At 38.2% G+C, this 19,369-nt stretch overlaps 1 protein-coding gene and 1 long non-coding RNA gene across 3 annotated transcripts; both read right to left on the bottom strand.

Moving 5' to 3' along the window:
- Positions 1-1,693: 1,693 nt before the first annotated feature.
- On the bottom strand, positions 1,694-18,982 carry LOC147289018 (rRNA-processing protein utp23-like). Its single transcript, XM_086241751.1, has 6 exons — positions 18,899-18,982; positions 4,295-4,587; positions 4,095-4,215; positions 3,682-3,987; positions 2,611-2,676; positions 1,694-2,111 (listed from the first exon to the last, which is right to left on the bottom strand). Exons 2-6 carry the CDS (start codon positions 4,576-4,578, stop codon positions 2,022-2,024), a joined length of 867 nt encoding a protein of 288 aa, XP_086097877.1. The 5' UTR covers positions 4,579-4,587; positions 18,899-18,982; the 3' UTR covers positions 1,694-2,021.
- On the bottom strand, positions 5,290-6,526 carry LOC147289019 (uncharacterized). 2 transcript variants are annotated; one of them, XR_015122041.1, is made up of 2 exons: positions 6,139-6,526; positions 5,290-5,675 (listed from the first exon to the last, which is right to left on the bottom strand). It is a non-coding gene; the product is annotated as an uncharacterized LOC147289019 (long non-coding RNA). The 2 variants fall into 2 exon arrangements; XR_015122040.1 differs by having other exon boundaries at positions 5,290-5,706.
- Positions 18,983-19,369: the final 387 nt, after the last annotated feature.

A 19,369-nucleotide genomic window follows, 5' to 3' on the forward strand; every position in this document is an offset into this window, starting at 1 on the left:
TATTTATATGACATTTGTCATTTTTTACAAGGTTCAACATTTTAGAATATAGATTTCTATATAATTTTAGGGTATATAATTATTGTTCGAGGTTATATTTTAAGTTTTAACTCTCATGTTTTGAGCTAATCAAGAAACAGAAACTTAAAACCATAAGAGTTAAAATCAAGAAATAAATCTCGATTGATGATTTATATCCCAAGTAATTAAATACTGCCAAGAATAAGATCAAATGATGAAAAAAAAAAAAACCATAAAACGTGTGCGTTTGTTCTTTAATTAAAAAACAAACGTCCTACAAAGAGAAAAGTTGTTTACTTGAAACATCAACATGTCACATGGTATTATAGTGGCACACAATAATTTCTTTGGAATTTTTTCTTTTAATTTTCACATACAACTGTTTGTAAAGTTGTAGTGTTTAAAAGAGATTTGAAAGAAAAGATAACTCGAAAACTTTGACTACTTGGTTGATTGTAGAGTATAGTATCCTTTTGCAACAGAAGTATTGAATTGAATTGATATAAATAATACTAATATTATGAGATTGGGAGGTGTGTTACGAGGCTTACCAAATAAATTACTTTGACATACTCCATTCATTTTCAATTACAAATAAATGTCTTGTGAGGTTTACCAAAAAATAAAAGATCACCCGCTACTTTTTTTTTGGGGCCATATCACCCACTACTTTTAAGTTTTAAATATCTGGGAACCTCCATGTTTAAGTTTAAAGGAAATTATAGATTGAGTTCAGTTATTTTATACCTAGTTCAATTTTAGTTTACAATCTTTTTTAAGTCCTGTTTTGATCCACTAATTGTTCCATTTGTTCAATAAAGGCTCAAATTTGTTTTCTCAAATTTGGACTGTTTTTTACCCTATCAAATCTCACCTAAATTCAACAAACATATATTTGTTTTAAAGCTATGCATTTCTTCTTTACAACCATATAAAGATCATTCAAATTGAAGTTCTAAAACTCAAGATAATTGACCCCAAAGTAGGGGTACCCGAAACTGCCAATTTTTCAAACTTCACCTAATCTCAATTCTCTTAGATTATAATACTTCAAATTTGTTTTTATGACTAAAAAATGATGAAATATAATTTATACTTTAATTATAATTGAAGAAAACAAAACTCAAATGATTTAAAGTCACAAATCTGGACCTTTATTGAACAAATGAAACAATTAGTAGACCAAAACAGAACTTAAAAAAAATTGTGAACCAAAATTGAAATAAGTATAAAATAAGTGGACTAAATCTGTAATTTCCTCTTAAGTTTATTAAAAAACTTACGATTAAGATGCTTAAAGTGTAGTGACAACTGACAAGTGAAGAGAGAGAGAGAGAGAGAGAGAGAGAGACATCATTCATCATGATGTCATGGAAGCGGTACAAGGGGAATCAATGCGTATAGATCAAAAAGAAAAGAAGGAAAAAGAGAATCCATATGTCAAGGTAGGCATGACCACTTGTGGTTGTGGAGATTGAAGGAGAAGCATGCACTAATCTATGCACTTAATTATGCATGCAGGTCTGTCTTTTCTCTATATCCATTCCATCTTCAACTTCAAAGGCCTTTCTAGAAATCTCAATTTTTCGGTCACTTTTTAGTTTTTACTGTAAAAAAGCACGACCTTCAACTCCATTGATACATACATGAAGGTAGTAGTAGTACAGAACACTTGGTTGAATAAAGCCTACGACATCTCATTCCCATGGAATAGATGGTAGTAGTAGGACAGAAAACTTAGCAAAGAACTTATACAAGGATGAGAGGAAAATTGATGTGGTTTAAAAATAGAAAAGAAAAGTGAGTTAAAAAAAAAATTGACAGAAGAAAGTGTAGTCCCAAGACAACAAGAGAAAGGCACAATGATCATTCATCTAAATGATAATGATAGTGAAAACAAAATTATTCCCCCTCTAAACTGACCAATTATAGTGTGCTCATTCAACTCGTCATTCCAATGAAAGCCAAATATCAAACCTTTACCAATTAGCCGAGGAGCGTTAACTGTTTTCCTTCACAGGATTTTTTCCTTTCAGTGTCCTCCTCCGTTTCTTTCTACTCCTCACAGTAGCATCTCCATCCTTCCTTTCCTGCATGAACTTCAGAATCTCAATAAACACGTCAAGCAAAAGAACATTTCATATATTACCTTTTCTCCACAAAATCAGATAGTGGTACATGCTCTAGCCACTAGCAATATTGTATGGAGCAATGGTGCAATACCAAACCTAATTTTTGTGTGATAAATATAACGTGAAAATGATTGTCATTTGAGATTACAGAAAATTTAATTAATGTTCACAATTGTAAGCCCAAATCTTTCCATGCTTGAATTTGATGTGTTATTGCCAGGTGGACGGGGTCCACATTAAAGCTTAATCCTACCGCGAGAGATCAATCATTTTCATCACGGGCCATATGTCTTAAGAACTAAAGGCATCCATCTCTTCAGCACTTCTTTATTTTCCAATTTGTTAAGGATTGTCAGACATCAAATTATTGCCTTCAAATATTATAACTGGCCATAGAAGACAAAAATGTAGAACAGGGGAAGAAGGGTGCTACAAAAAATATTAATTGCAAGCTCACCTTCACTGAAGAAAGATCTGGGGTTTTCTCAGTCGTTTTCTTCTTACATGAAAGGGGGTTTGGACCCTGCAAAGTTCAAGAAAAAGAGTAAACCCATAAACATTGAAGCAGTCATTTTATGGAACCATTTTCTAACACAATATATATATATATATATATATATATATATATTGCATAAACACAATTAGGCAATTTCAGTCAAATTTGGAAAGAGTACATGCATCAGAACACTGAACTCTACTTCCCCCCAATCATATAATCTACATTCCCACCAACAACTAGATAATACATGCTTTTGACTTCACCAATGTCCTATATAAAATAACTATCAAAATAAAATTTGAATGCAGAACAAGCAATAAATTACTACTCAGTGAACAAGGAAATTACAGGCTGTAAGATTAACTATTCTCCACTTTTTATCTTAATTATTTAATACTACCCACTTTCTGAAAAGTCCAGTCCCCCATGGGCCCCATCCAAGAAAAGATATATGTGTAGAAAGGGTTCTAACTACCATGACACATTATTATCTTCCTTCAAGTATCAGATGCATGAACAAGACTGCATTCATTTTTGCATAGATCCAGCCAAGCATCTTCCAAGTGCAAAAGAATCATTGTTATGTGATAAATTACTTACATAACATCATATCTTGACATAAATATGGTCAATGTCGCTATAAAGGATAATCTTAAGTTGCAAACCTAAATCTCAACCCTGGCTTATGCAGTTAAACAAGCCAAAACTGCGATAGATATTGTGGTAAGCGAAATGGAATAGAGTCGGAAGTTATAGAAATTAATTTCATTAACTTTAATCCATGATGCACCTATACTAAGGCCTATCCACGTATACTGAAACTAATAACAGGAGTTTTCATAGTCCATATAAACAGAATAGATCCCCTTCTTCATATTACAGGCAGTCTATATCAAAAAATGCCATCTGAGGGTGAACTCTAACACCTTACATAAGATTAAATATACGAGACATGTCAAGGAAACAAACATATTGTAAGAAATATACAGGAAAATGAAAGAAATGAGAAAAGGTGTTTTTAGGCTCTACCTTTGCCTTCTTTCTCTTAAACTGAACTTTATCCTTCACACCCAATCCTTTCCCAGCAGTACGCTTCTTTGCTACAGCCTGCACTTCCAAGCTCTGATCTCTAAAACGATCTTCTTCATCAGAGGAATCCTTTTCTTGATGAAAAGCCAGCATATTCTTTGCCCTCTTTTCCAACATTTTATATTCCAAGTCAGTCATATGCGAGCGTTGTTCTTCAGAAATTTTGACAAATTGGCGTTGGGCAGCAGATGGGGACTCGAGCAAAAGAGCAGTTCTCAGAGCATATATAACAGGGACACCTGGAATCTGCAAGCGAATATGTCTACATGGATAGATGCTCAAGGATATACAATATTACAAATGTAATAATGGAAAAAAAAAAAAAAAAAAAAAAAACAGAGTGGGTTAGTAACCTTGAGAATTTTCTCTCGAAGATCAGCGTGCTGAGTAGCAACAAAGAAATGCTCGGGATTAGTTTTACCAATAACATCCATGATGCAATCATCAGCACTCATGGTCCTCTCATGGTCACATCTGATCGATAAGGGAGTAAAATTCCAAATAAGAAATAATGAAAAAATCTCTCCGAAGGAAGAAAGAGAGAGGTAGAGACCTTGCAGTAATGAGGCTATGAGCAGCTTCAAGGGACTCAGAATGGGAGGGACCAAGCCTTGGACCATGTACTTCCAACTCGGAAATAGCACATTTGGTGGTGAAGAGCATGACAGGGGCACCCAAGATACTAGAGAGGGCCTTGTCAGCAGGGGTAATGCGATTGACAAGGAGGTGATGCACAAAATTCACATCGCATAGCACCTTGTATGGCTGTCTGAACCCATAGCATGCTGTGTAGAACCTCACTATCTTCCTGTGACGCTTCTGCCTCTTCACTATCATAATTATATCCTACCACAGAGATAGTCCTTTCAGTGAGAAACTTTATACTCTAAAAATAAAGCAAAAGCAAATATGCACATTCATTCTCACCAAAGCAAAATCAATAAACTGAAAGAAACGGAGTCTCACAACTAAAAAGAGAGATTGATACGGAGCACATAATTCCAAATCAAAGCATTACGGGTATATATTCCGATTTCCTCCCAACTAAAGTCCAATTAACTAGTCCCAAACTAAATATGTTTGTCTACATTATAGAAGCATAGAACTATAGAAGCATAGCTCGTACCAATACTAAAAAAGAAAAAAATAATAATAACATTTTATGGTAGGGGTGGGCACGGTCCAGTACAGTCCAGTGCTCACCCCAAACTGTAAACTGAACTGTGGAGCTAATCCAGTCCAGTCCGGTACCAGAGAACTGAAAATTTTGGCTCAGAACTGGACCAAACTGAACTGGAACAGTTCCAATTCAGTCCAGTTCACTGTTTGGAACTGGGCCTCACTATTTGGGCCTTAGCCCAATTAAATTTTTGGGCCAAAATAATTTTAAAACATATTTTTTTAGTTTTTAATAACAAATCACAATATTTTTTTTTAACAACAAATCAAAACATTTTTTTTAACAACAAATCAACCATTTGTTCAAATCACAATTCACAACAAATCACAACAATTCAACATTTAACAATTAACATATAAGAAATCAAGTCATCAACATTCAACCATTACATTTTTTGTACCATTCCACAACCTACAAGATATCAACCACTAACCATTTCACAACCTTAAAGACTCAAAGTGACAAACCATTTCATCACTCATCAAGTGCAAGTGCAAGTAAATTAAAAAATAACCTAATAACTTACTAACCATACACCATTGTCCAAGTGCAAATGCAAGTAAATTAAAAAATAAAAACCAACCAAAGCTAAAGAAGTACAAACCAAATACAAATTACAAACCAACCTAATACAAATTACAAAGTACAAACCAATTAAATACAAATTGAGTTACATAACTAAAAATAACACAAATGAAAATACCCTAGCCAATCATCAACCCCCTGCCACCGGCCAATTGTCTTCAAATAACTCCTGTCAAAAACCAATTGTCTTCAAATAACTCCTATCAACAACCAATTGTCATCAAACACTATAAATAAATAACTAAGCAACTAAGCAACTAAGCAACTAAACAATAGAATTCAACTTAACAAATTGGGGCTCCATCTCTCCTAACAATTTAACAGACAGATTAACAATCAAAATTATCAAACCCAACAAGTAAATCAGTAAATCAATAAACCCAGCATGCAAGTTCCAATTTTCCCAGCAAATTCCAATTTTCCCAACAAGTAAACCCAACAAGTTTCAATTTTCCCAAACAACAAGTAAATTAGTCAATCAAAATTATCAAACCCAAATTCAAGTAAATCAGAAAATCAAACCCTAAATCCCCAAATCAAACCCTAAACCTAACCCGAAATCAAACCCTAATTTAGTAAATTAGACAGAGTGAGATACTGAGATATGAGAGATGAGAGATGAGAGAACTTACAGTCGGGTCGAGAGGCGAGATCAAGAGCCGAGTCGAGAGGCGACGGCGAGAGGAAGATCGCGATGGACTGATCACGAGAGGAAGATCGCGACGGCGATGACGACACACTGAGACGATCGTGGGTTTGAGACACTGAGATGTGAGAGTGAGAGGGGAGAGTGACTGACTGAGACACTGAGACGTGAGAGAGTGACTGCGAGTTGGCGACGGCGACGGCGACGGGAAGAGAGGAAGATGGCGAGGGCGAGAGGCGAGCTGCGAGACTGAGAGTGATAGATGAAGGATGAGAGGCGAGCTGCGAGACTGAGAGGTGAGAGACCCAGAGACTGAGAGGTGAGACCGTGAGAGGCTGAGAGCTGATGAGATTGGAGATCGAAAGAGGGCGGCGCGAAGCGAGCTTAGGGTTTGGAATTGAGTGAGTGACTGTCTGAATGAGTGAATGAGTTTTGTTATATTGGAGATTGACTAAATTGACTAGATGAGTGCGTGAGTGGTTGTTTCATTTGGGGGTATTGGGGTAATATTTGATCAATTGACTAAATTAGTCTAATTGAGTAATTGGGGTTTCAAACTTTTAATTGGGTAATTGATTAATTTAGGAGTAATTGGGTTTTGGGTAATTTACTGAATTGACTAATTAGTCTAATTGGGGTTTCAATTAGGTACTAAATTACTAATTAGTCTTATTGGGGTTTCAATTAGGTAATTGACTAATTTAGGAGTAATTGGGGTTTCAATTAGGGTTGATTGGGGTTTAGTGCCTTTGGGCAATTGGAAATAAAACAAAAGAACAAAAATGGTTTAGGGTTGATTGGGGTTATATACTTATATATGTTATATACTTATTACTTATATATGTATAGAGTAATTGTGACGCCCCGAAACTAGGAACACCACAGCGGCACCCGTCTTAAAGATCTTGAGACTATAATACCCCTTACCCCGAGTATTATACTCCCAAGCTCTCTAAAACGAGTTAAGCCCTTTTTATTGAAGAACCCGGGTTGGATCAGAGTAGTAAAAATACAACGGAAGAAATTACTGAAAATGCCTCATATTATAAATAACAGTAAAGAGTACCAACCCGTGAGGGTTATGTGTTTCAAATACACTAACCCTAATGCTACATAATAAAACAGTAGATAAACAGATATGTCAGGATAGTCCAACCCACGCCAGAGTGATTCAGTTTTCAACAAAGTGGTGCAACAAATTGGACTCATGGATAGCCATTGGGATATGCCACCTACGAGGATGAAAGAGAAACACCACCACAGATCCAAAGAAAGGATCTAAACCAGATAGCAAGACTGAAACTGACAAGCTGCAAGTGCCACACCCACGACCTCAATCTTGGTCTCCAACAACTGGATTATCTGCACTCACAAGAGTACAGTAGGGGGTAAGCGTCACATACGTTCATCGCTTCCCCTCGAGGGAAAATCCTGGTTAGGTTTGAAACAATACTCGAAAATATAGGATTTCAAGGAAAACAGTTTAAAAGCAATGCACACCCAAAAACAGGGTATCAGTATCAATGATACTGTAACCAAAGCCAGTAATGATAAAGATAATTATGCCAATAATCAGTGAGTAAAGCCTTTGCATGCTCATACATCTTTTTCAGTGAAAATCCTTCCTGTCACGTGACATAGTTCAGAAACATACCTGCGACCGATCACATACAGGCCAACCACCAGTATCGGAAATTCAACCACCACCTCGATACTGTGGTGAGAGTATCCATTTACCTGGTAATACCACATTGGTTAGCCTCCCCAGAAGGACATTCGACTAACCAGTCCGTACTTACCCCTCCGGAGGTTTAGGGGATCGAAACCCAAGGTCACAACACGTGCCCGTTACTCTCAGGTCGTCCAAGGTATCACACAGAAAATCACACAAATATGCCATACAAAAATCATGCACATTCTCTGTGAAAGACATTTTCATATACATATAGTACGAAAATAGGCAGGAAATCCAATAACCGGGATATGGTACCTTCCCCCTACCTGTTTTACCAAAGTATGTCCATTGCCTGATCCCTTTCCTGTGTCTGGGTCCCACTTGTACCTGTTGGGAAACTGGAGATCCGAATCCGACGACAGCTATTAGGAACGTACTAAACGTACTCTCGACCTTGTCTGTTAAGACCAGGTAAAATTTAGAGGTTTGGCACTAGCGTAACTTGCTAGGCTTTCTCTAAATTCTTGATCCGGCATGACCCTGCTCCCCGAGGCAGACAGTCATGTCAGACCGTGTGGTTTCTAAGTTTATTTTAATTTATTGTCGAGGAGGTTGATCAGATATGAACCTTACAACGTGACCAGGTCAGTGCATGGGGAAACTGAGGGAGCTCTGGCTCAGTACCCAACGCTTGTATGCTCATGGACTGACCTTAGTCATCACGTTATTTGGTTACCACTGATATGGCCTCAATATTTATTAAGTTCATTTAATAACAACAGTTAAACGGTGTTTCGTCTATAACCACCACTTAAACAACAGCAAATTAAATAAGCTGGGTTAAGGGTATACCTGTTGAAGACTTCCCACGAGCAGAGTCTCGGTACTACTAGACTTGCTAAATAATAAGATTAAAATAGCCTAATTAACAAGAGATTTATTTAACAAAATTTTAGCAGAAATTCGATAGGGATCAAGAAATTACCTATGGAGCTCAGAAATGATTTTTTTTAAAACTTCATCAAAACATAGCCCTCACACTACTAGAATTGAAGAGCTCGTCGCCACGATCGCGTAGGCGAAATCGGATCGTCGATCGGAGCTCCAGAACTCAAGATAAACTCAAAACAAGATTGAAGAAGAGAGAGAAAAGAGGAGAGATGAGAGAGAAGCTCTCTCTTGGGAAGCGTGCGGCTGAAATGGGATGAAAATCAGCTGGGGGTGCGCTGCTATTTATAGGAAGAGTGAGTGAGTCAACTCGGTTGACTCATCCGAGTTGACTGGGTTGACTCAAGTCAACCGTCATAACTTTGACCAATGAGAAATTGACACGTGGCGAAGGCTTTGACACTTGGCTGCACATGCAGCCATCAGATCTTGCTGCCATGCATCGTTGGACGCTCCAGATCGTGCCACGTGGCGCGATCTGGTGTTTTTCCTATTTTATTTTCTTTTTCCTATTTTTCTCAACTTCAAAAATTAATTAAAAATAGCTCGGGACTCGGAAAAATACCCCGAAAAATACCCCGAAAAATACTACGGACTCGTATCGACTAGTACTAATTAACTATGAGGTCAAATTACCAATTTGCCCTTTAGAAAAATTTCGAAAATTTCAAGCTCCACAAACTAAGATAAAATGCTTTTAAAAATGAAATTTTGGGAAATTCATAAAATAATCTCCCGGACTCGGAATAATACGAGACTTGCTCCGTTGGGTTCGTGAGTAAAAGTACCACCTTCTAAAGGTCTAACTTGGGTCAAAACTCTAGTCAAAGTTGGTCAAACAATTAAAGCTTAAGGGAAAAATACGATTTTCCGCCAAACAAATTTCTAGAAAAATTCTAGAAATTAAAGAAAAATTCCAAAATAAATTTGGAAAATTTTGGGTCTCACATCCTCCCTTACTTAAAAAAAATCTCGTCCTCGAGATTACCTGAGTTCACTGAAGAGATGCGGGTATCTCTTCCTCATATCGGATTCCAGTTCCCATGTCGCTTCCTCGACTCCGTGGCGCTGCCACTGGACTTTTACAAGTGGTACCTTCCTATTCCTGAGTTGTTTCGTCTCGTAAGCTAAAATAGAAACAGGTCCTTCCACATAAGACACGTTTGGTTCGAGCGGTAAACCAATCCAAGGCATCACTTGAGGGATGTCAGGCACACTCTTTTTCAACTGGGACACATGGAATACGTTATGTATGTATGCTAACTGAGGCGGCAACTCCAACCTGTAAGCAACTTTCCCGACACGTTCCAAAACCTTGAACGGTCCAATATACCTGGGTGCCAACTTGCCTCGCATACCAAACCGAAATGTACCCTTCAAAGGGCTAACTTTCAGAAACACCAAGTCCTCAACTTGAAATTCCAAAGGCTTCCTCCTTCGATCAACGTACGATTTCTGCCTACTCTGGGCGGTTTCTAGTCGTTTCTTGACTATCTTGACCTTTTCGGTCGTTTCTTTAATTACTTCAGGACCCAGAACAACTCGGTTCTCAACATCGGCCCAACAGAGTGGCGAACGACACGGCCTTCCGTAAAGTGCTTCGTACGGTGCCATCTTGATACTGCTTTGATAACTATTGTTATATACGAACTCGGCGAGCGGTAAGTACTCACTCCACTTACCTCTGAAATCTAGAACACAAGCTCGCAACATATCTTCCAGTATCTGAATAACTCTTTCAGATTGCCCATCCGTCTGCGGATGATAGGCACTGCTAAGATTCAACTGAGTACCTAATTCAGATTGTAACTTCCGCCACAATCGAGACGTAAATCGGGGATCTCGATCGGAAACAATCGTCTTCGGAATACCATGCAATCGAACAATCCATTCAACATAGAGATCAGCAAAATAATCAACGGGTGAGTTCATCTTGACCGGCAAGAAATGAGCTGACTTCGTGAGTCTGTCCACGATAACCCAAATACCATTGTGCCCTTTTGTATTTCTCGGCAGATCTGTGATGAAATCCATAGTAACACAATCCCACTTCCACTCTGGAGTAGGTAACGGTTGCAACAATCCAGACGGCTTCTGGTGTTCGGCTTTCACTTGTTGGCAGGTCACACAGTGATTAACAAAATCAGCCACGTCTCTTTTCATACCTTTCCACCAGTATCTTCGTTTCAAATCTTGATACATTTTCGTTCCTCCAGGGTGCATAGCAAAACTGGTAGAATGAGCTTCGTTCAGAATCCGTTGTCTTGTTTCTTTCCTGTTTGGCACAACTATTCGGCCTCTGTATCTCAAACTTCCATCAGAATGTACCTTCCATTCCCCAGGTGCATCTCCTGAGTATACCTCCTTCTTTTTCTGCTGTATCTCTAGATCCCCTTCTTGTTCTTGAACTAATTCTTGCTCCAATTGGGGCTCAATCTGCATACTTGCAATCCTTCCATCATGGAGTACGTTGACTTTGTACTGACCCAAAGTCTGTAGGATCTCCCGTTCAGCCATCATTAAACTGGCTAGAGTGTTTTTCTTTCTGCTCAGTGCATCAGCTACTTTGTTGGCTTTTCCTGGATGATATTGTAATTCAAAATCATAATCTTTAAGATACTCCATCCAGCGTCGTTGTCGCAAATTCAGATCTCTCTGAGTGAATATATGCTTGAGGCTCTTGTGATCTGAGAAAACAGTGAATCGGCCTCCATACAAGTAGCATCTCCAGATTTTTAGAGCGTGTACAACAGCGGCTAACTCCAAATCATGAGTTGGATAATTCTTTTCATATTCCTTCAACTGTCTTGAGGCATAGGCTATCACTCGCCCATTCTGCATCAGTACACATCCGACTCCTATTATGGACGCGTCGGTGTAGACTTCATAAGGATCTTCATTGTTGGGTAAGACTAACACTGGGGCAGTTGTCAGTCGTTTCTTGAGCTCTTGGAATGCTTCTTCACACTTCTCGTTCCATTCAAACTTGAATCCTTTTCTGAGTAATCGAGTCATCGGGGTAGCAATCTTGGAAAAACCTTCTACGAACCTTCTGTAATAACCTGCTAATCCAAGAAAACTACGGACTTCTGTCATGCTCTTCGGTTGTTCCCAATTCAGAACTGCTTCGATCTTCTTGGGATCAGGAGATAATCCTTTTTCTGAGATGATGTGGCCAAGGAACTGTACCTCTTTCAGCCAAAATTCACATTTTGACTTCTTGGCGTAAAGTTGCTTTTGAAGTAATGTCTGTAGAACAATTCTCAGATGCTCTTCATGCTCTTCCTTACTCTTGGAGTAAATCAGGATGTCGTCGATGAAGACAATAACAAATTTGTCCAAGTATGGACGGAATGCTCGGTTCATCAGGTCCATGAATGCGGCAGGTGCATTTGTCAATCCAAACGGCATCACAACGAACTCATAATGTCCGTATCTGGTACGAAAAGCAGTCTTTGGGACGTCTTCGTCTCGAACTCTGAGTTGATGGTAGCCGGATCTGAGATCAATCTTTGAGAAGTACTTCGCTCCACTAAGTTGATCAAACAGCTCGTCAATTCTTGGCAATGGATACTTGTTCTTTATTGTGACTTGGTTCAGCTTCCGGTAGTCTATGCAGAGTCGCAATGTCCCGTCATGCTTTTTGGCAAATAGAACAGGGGCTCCCCATGGTGATATACTTTCTCTGATAAAGCCCTTCTCCTTCAAGTCGTCTAATTGCTTCTTCAGCTCCACCATCTCGGCTGGTGCCATGCGGTAGGGCGGGATTGAAATAGGTTGAGTGCCTGGTACAAGTTCAATCTTGAATTCTACTTCTCTTGTTGGTGGGATTCCGGGCAGATCTTCTGGAAAAACGTCTGGGTATTCGTCTACCACTGGTATTGGTTTATCTTCCTTCTGCTTGGCTTGTGTGGAAATGATGAGTGAATAGCATAGCATAGCTCTCTTGCTTTTGAAACAAACTCTCAGCAATGGGTTGATGGGTTGTAGCGGTTTGTGCAATCGGATGATCACCTCTTCTCTGTTACTCGTGACTACCTTCACTTTTCTTTTCTCACAATCGATCTGTGCCTGATTTTCTTGTAACCAATCCATTCCTAGAATAAGGTCGTAGTAATCCATGTTCAAAGGGTATAGGTTTGCTGTCAAGACTCGGCCTTGGACTACTAGTTGGCAAGATTGGTAAATTCTATCTACCTCGGTTGTTGTTCCAATGGGTGTACTCATGTGGATGGTTTCAGCTAATGGTTCAGGTTGCAATCCTAATTTCTCAGTAAAGCTAACAGAGACAAATGAATGTGAAGCACCCGTATCAAACAAAATTCTAACTTCAGTATTAAAGAGCAGTATAGTACCGTCAAGTGGGGCTTCTTCCTGGTTAGCTCTTACTGCAAAAACTCGTCCTCCTCTAGCTGGTTGTGGTCTTCCTCCGCCACCTCTTCCTTGTCCTCCACGATTGTTGGGTTGTGGTGGTGCATGTTGCAATGGTTGAGCTCTAAATGGTTGTGGTACAGCCTGTATCTGTGGTTGTGGCCTGGGGGCATTCTGCTGTGTTCTAGTAGGACAATCATTTCTGTAGTGGCCTTCACCTCCACACTGGAAACAAATTTGAAGTCTAGTCCTCTTCCAGTTTCTTTGGTTTCGGGAGGGTCCTCCCCTCTAAAAATTTCTTCTTTTTCCTAGTCTTGTTCCCTCAGACCTCGCAATTTCCCCTTTCTGTCTAGTTGCAAGGAAATCCTGCTCCTGAGCATAAGCAGCATTGACCACATCTTTGAAAACTGTAAACCTTTGACTTGCCAAGTATTGGCGAATCCCGTTCTTCAGACCTTGCAGAAATCTGACAGTCTTTGCCTTCTCATCATTCATGGTAGATGGGACGAAACGTCCAAGTTCAGTAAACTTTCCCACGTATTCAGAAACAGTCATGTTTCCCTGCTCTAGATCCATGAATTCCTTCATCTTTGTCATCTGCAGTGGCTCGGGAAAATATCTGTCGTAGAACAATTCCCTAAATCCTTCCCAAGTCATAGTGTTAATATTTTCTCGGTGCCTAATGCATCTCCACCATCCGTCAGCTTCGCCTTCAAACACATGTGTAGCTAGCCAGATCTTGTACTCATCTGGTGCGTTAATCGACTCGAGCTTCTTATCGATGTGCGTAACCCAATTCTCAGCTAAATCGGGTTCAGAACTTCCGTGAAACTTCATCGGCTTAGTCCTAAGGAAACGATCTAAGTACTCGCCTCGTCGCTTATCTTCACGTTCAGCGGGAGTGAGACGGTTACCAGATTGTTGAGCAAAGAAAGCCTGCATAAATTCAGCCATTTGCTGTGGGTCGAACCGATTATTGGCATTACTGTTAGTTCGATCGAAACGGGGTGGCATCTTGTCAGCAAGACTGAAAACAAATAAGGGAATGATTGACACAAATGATACAAGGAACAAAAGTGTTTCAAGGGAAAGACTTATCGAAGAATGTGTTTGGTTGGAAACTTTGAAGGAATCTGCTGAATCGGCTCTGGGTTGGCATATCCTGCATATTAGTAAAAATAATCTACTAACAATCTTACAAAGTTATTTATTTATTTATTTATTATTATAATATAGGTCGTACCGCTCTGATACCACTTTTTCTGTGACGCCCCGAAACTGGGAACACCACAGCGGCACCCGTCTTAAAGATCTTGAGACTATAATACCCCTTACCCCGAGTATTATACTCCCAAGCTCTCTAAAACGAGTTAAGCCCTTTTTATTGAAGAACCCGGGTTGGATCAGAGTAGTAAAAATACAACGGAAGAAATTACTGAAAATGCCTCATATTATAAATAACAGTAAAGAGTACCAACCCGTGAGGGTTATGTGTTTCAAATACACTAACCCTAATGCTACATAATAAAACAGTAGATAAACAGATATGTCAGGATAGTCCAACCCACGCCAGAGTGATTCAGTTTTCAACAAAGTGGTGCAACAAATTGGACTCATGGATAGCCATTGGGATATGCCACCTACGAGGATGAAAGAGAAACACCACCACAGATCCAAAGAAAGGATCTAAACCAGATAGCAAGACTGAAACTGACAAGCTGCAAGTGCCACACCCACGACCTCAATCTTGGTCTCCAACAACTGGATTATCTGCACTCACAAGAGTACAGTAGGGGGTAAGCGTCACATACGTTCATCGCTTCCCCTCGAGGGAAAATCCTGGTTAGGTTTGAAACAATACTCGAAAATATAGGATTTCAAGGAAAACAGTTTAAAAGCAATGCACACCCAAAAACAGGGTATCAGTATCAATGATACTGTAACCAAAGCCAGTAATGATAAAGATAATTATGCCAATAATCAGTGAGTAAAGCCTTTGCATGCTCATACATCTTTTTCAGTGAAAATCCTTCCTGTCACGTGACATAGTTCAGAAACATACCTGCGACCGATCACATACAGGCCAACCACCAGTATCGGAAATTCAACCACCACCTCGATACTGTGGTGAGAGTATCCATTTACCTGGTAATACCACATTGGTTAGCCTCCCCAGAAGGACATTCGACTAACCAGTCCGTACTTACCCCTCCGGAGGTTTAGGGGATCGAAACCCAAGGTCACAACACGTGCCCGTTACTCTCAGGTCGTCCAAGGTATCACACAGAAAATCACACAAATATGCCATACAAAAATCATGCACATTCTCTGTGAAAGACATTTTCATATACATATAGTACGAAAATAGGCAGGAAATCCAATAACCGGGATATGGTACCTTCCCCCTACCTGTTTTACCAAAGTATGTCCATTGCCTGATCCCTTTCCTGTGTCTGGGTCCCACTTGTACCTGTTGGGAAACTGGAGATCCGAATCCGACGACAGCTATTAGGAACGTACTAAACGTACTCTCGACCTTGTCTGTTAAGACCAGGTAAAATTTAGAGGTTTGGCACTAGCGTAACTTGCTAGGCTTTCTCTAAATTCTTGATCCGGCATGACCCTGCTCCCCGAGGCAGACAGTCATGTCAGACCGTGTGGTTTCTAAGTTTATTTTAATTTATTGTCGAGGAGGTTGATCAGATATGAACCTTACAACGTGACCAGGTCAGTGCATGGGGAAACTGAGGGAGCTCTGGCTCAGTACCCAACGCTTGTATGCTCATGGACTGACCTTAGTCATCACGTTATTTGGTTACCACTGATATGGCCTCAATATTTATTAAGTTCATTTAATAACAACAGTTAAACGGTGTTTCGTCTATAACCACCACTTAAACAACAGCAAATTAAATAAGCTGGGTTAAGGGTATACCTGTTGAAGACTTCCCACGAGCAGAGTCTCGGTACTACTAGACTTGCTAAATAATAAGATTAAAATAGCCTAATTAACAAGAGATTTATTTAACAAAATTTTAGCAGAAATTTGATAGGGATCAAGAAATTACCTATGGAGCTCAGAAATGATTTTTTTTAAAACTTCATCAAAACATAGCCCTCACACTACTAGAATTGAAGAGCTCGTCGCCACGATCGCGTAGGCGAAATCGGATCGTCGATCGGAGCTCCAGAACTCAAGATAAACTCAAAACAAGATTGAAGAAGAGAGAGAAAAGAGGAGAGAGGAGAGAGAAGCTCTCTCTTGGGAAGCATGCGGCTGAAATGGGATGAAAATCAGCTGGGGGTGCGCTGCTATTTATAGGAAGAGTGAGTGAGTCAACTCGGTTGACTCATCCGAGTTGACTGGGTTGACTCAAGTCAACCGTCATAACTTTGACCAATGAGAAATTGACACGTGGCGAAGGCTTTGACACTTGGCTGCACATGCAGCCATCAGATCTTGCTGCCATGCATCGTTGGACGCTCCAGATCGTGCCACGTGGCGCGATCTGGTGTTTTTCCTATTTTATTTTCTTTTTCCTATTTTTCTCAACTTCAAAAATTAATTAAAAATAGCTCGGGACTCGGAAAAATACCCCGAAAAATACTACGGACTCGTATCGACTAGTACTAATTAACTATGAGGTCAAATTACCAATTTGCCCTTTAGAAAAATTTCGAAAATTTCAAGCTCCACAAACTAAGATAAAATGCTTTTAAAAATGAAATTTTGGGAAATTCATAAAATAATCTCCCGGACTCGGAATAATACGAGACTTGCTCCGTTGGGTTCGTGAGTAAAAGTACCACCTTCTAAAGGTCTAACTTGGGTCAAAACTCTAGTCAAAGTTGGTCAAACAATTAAAGCTTAAGGGAAAAATACGATTTTCCGCCAAACAAATTTCTAGAAAAATTCTAGAAATTAAAGAAAAATTCCAAAATAAATTTGGAAAATTTTGGGTCTCACAGTAATTAATATAATTTAGGGTATATGATTATAATTGTATTAGGGTATAGGGTTATAGTTGACTATGAGTCTAATTGGGGTTGCAATTAGGTACTAAATTACTAATTAGTCTTATTGGGGTTTCAACTTTCAATTGGGGTTTCAATTGGGTAATTGACTAATTTAGGAGTAATTGGGGTTTCAATTAGGGTTGATTGGGGTTTGGTGCCTTTGGGCAATTGGAAATTAAAAAAAGAACAAAAATGGTTTAGGGTTGATTGAGGTTATATACTTATATAGTTATATATGTTGTATACTTATTACTTATATATGCATAGAGTAATTAATATAGTTTAGGGTATATGATTATAATTGTATTAGGGTATAGGGTTATAGTTGATTATGAGTCTAATTGGGGTTATATAATATATACTTATATAGTTCTATGTGTTATATACTTATTACTTATATATGTATAGAGTAATTAATATAGTTTAAGGTATATGATTATAATTGTATTAGGGTATAGGGTTATTGTTGACTATGAGTCTAATTGGGGTTTCAATTGGGGTTATATACTTATATAGTTATATATGTTTATATACTTATTATTTATATATGTATAGAGTAATTAATATAGTTTAGGGTATATGGTTGTAATTGTATTAGGGTATAGAGTTATAGTTGACTATGAGTCTAATTGGGGTTTCAATTGGGGTTATATACTTATATAGTTATTAGTTATATATGTTATATACTTATTACTTTTAGAGTTTAGGGTATAGGGTTTCGTTTAAACTTTAAATCCTAAACCCTAATACATAATTTCTCCTATTAGAAGTTTATAATTATATACTATACCCTAAAACTATAATAATTTTAGGATATAGGATTTAGTGTATAGATTATAGAGTATAAAGAATATACTAATTTTATTATAAAAGGTATAACTAAAATTATATACTAAAACATTACTATATATATAGAATATAGGCCATATGGTTATATAAAATATATTTTAGGGTCGAAAATATAGTTGGGTTAATATTAATTTTATTATCTAAAATGTGTAAAATGTGTGTAAAAATGTATGTAAAAATGTGTGTAAAAATGTTTAAAAAGTTTATAAAAATTGTATAAAAATTAAATATATATAAAAATTAAAAATACATATTAATTAAACGGTCCAGTCCAGTCCAGTTCTATGAAGTGCAAAACCTGGATTGGACCGGTCCAGTCCAGTTTTGACCCGGTGTTGACCAGTTTTGGTCAAAGCGGTTTTTTACGGTTTTTTTCCCCCGGTTTGATTCGGTGCATCCGGTTTCCGGTTTAAACGCCCACCCCTATTTTATGGTCCATAAATAAAAAAAAGAAACTTTAACACTCCCAGATAATTCTTTTTATTATTTGCTTGCTGTGCATAAAAGCACAAATTTAAAGACAACAACCCTGTGTAAACCAAAAAATAATAACATGTAGAATCGATAAACATTATTATTGTAATGCATTAAAAATATTCAAATCCTGATTTCCTGCAAAGCTTGTAGCTTCTAACTATAACATAACAGTAACTTCAATAGCAACAATTATCAACCAAATATTAAAAAAAAAAAAAAAGAGGTAGCTAAAATCAAATCAGATACATTTACAGAACTGCATACATGCCAAAATATCAAGTCAGCAAAAACAGGTCTTGTGCCCTATCTTTGTTGCAAAAAAGATCAGCAAAACGGAGAGCTTGATGAGATGGAAAATAAAATCAATAGAAGAAAAAGAGAGAAGGAAATTAGAGAGAGAGAGAGAGACCTGAGTAAGTAGTGAGTACGAGAGGGGCTGTGGCCTGCGAGAGGGATTCTGAGGAAGAAGGGCGTTTTTGTGCAACTCACTTAGTCGTGGAGAAATAAGAATACAAAGATGAAAAACAGACCAAACGACGGCGGTAATCTCATACACTCAAACACAACACAAGTTCGCAACGCCCAGTAACAACTAACAAGTTTATGAAAAGGGCCCAACCCACGTCTACTTGCTACTCAATTTCCATTAGGCCATATGGCGCTTTCGGCCCAACTTATATCAAATCGGTTTGTGAATTTAGTAATTTTAGAATTTTTAGTAAATCAACATAATAAATTTAATTTAACCTCAGTTTAACAGTTCCGGTTAATATGCTATTTTTTATTTATTTACAACTATAAAACCATTTCCGACAAAAAGAGAACTAGACGTCATCCATTACATCAAAGGTCCATTGACTTTAGGTACCAAATTATAATG

Source organism: Dryas octopetala, chromosome 4 (assembly GCF_963921425.1).
Source record: "Dryas octopetala chromosome 4, drDryOcto1.1, whole genome shotgun sequence".
Lineage (NCBI taxonomy): Eukaryota > Viridiplantae > Streptophyta > Magnoliopsida > Rosales > Rosaceae > Dryas > Dryas octopetala.

Bases quoted from the DNA above. Each gene is read 5' to 3' on its own strand.
- LOC147289018 (XM_086241751.1), bottom strand. From the start codon at position 4,578: ATGATAGTGAAGAGGCAGAAGCGTCACAGGAAGATAGTGAGGTTCTAC. The intron at 4,216-4,294 runs GTCTCTACCTCT...CTTATCGATCAG, and splicing joins CATAGCCTCATTACTGCAAG to ATGTGACCATGAGAGGACCA. The intron at 2,112-2,610 runs GTGAGCTTGCAA...AAGTTCATGCAG, and splicing joins CAGATCTTTCTTCAGTGAAG to GAAAGGAAGGATGGAGATGC.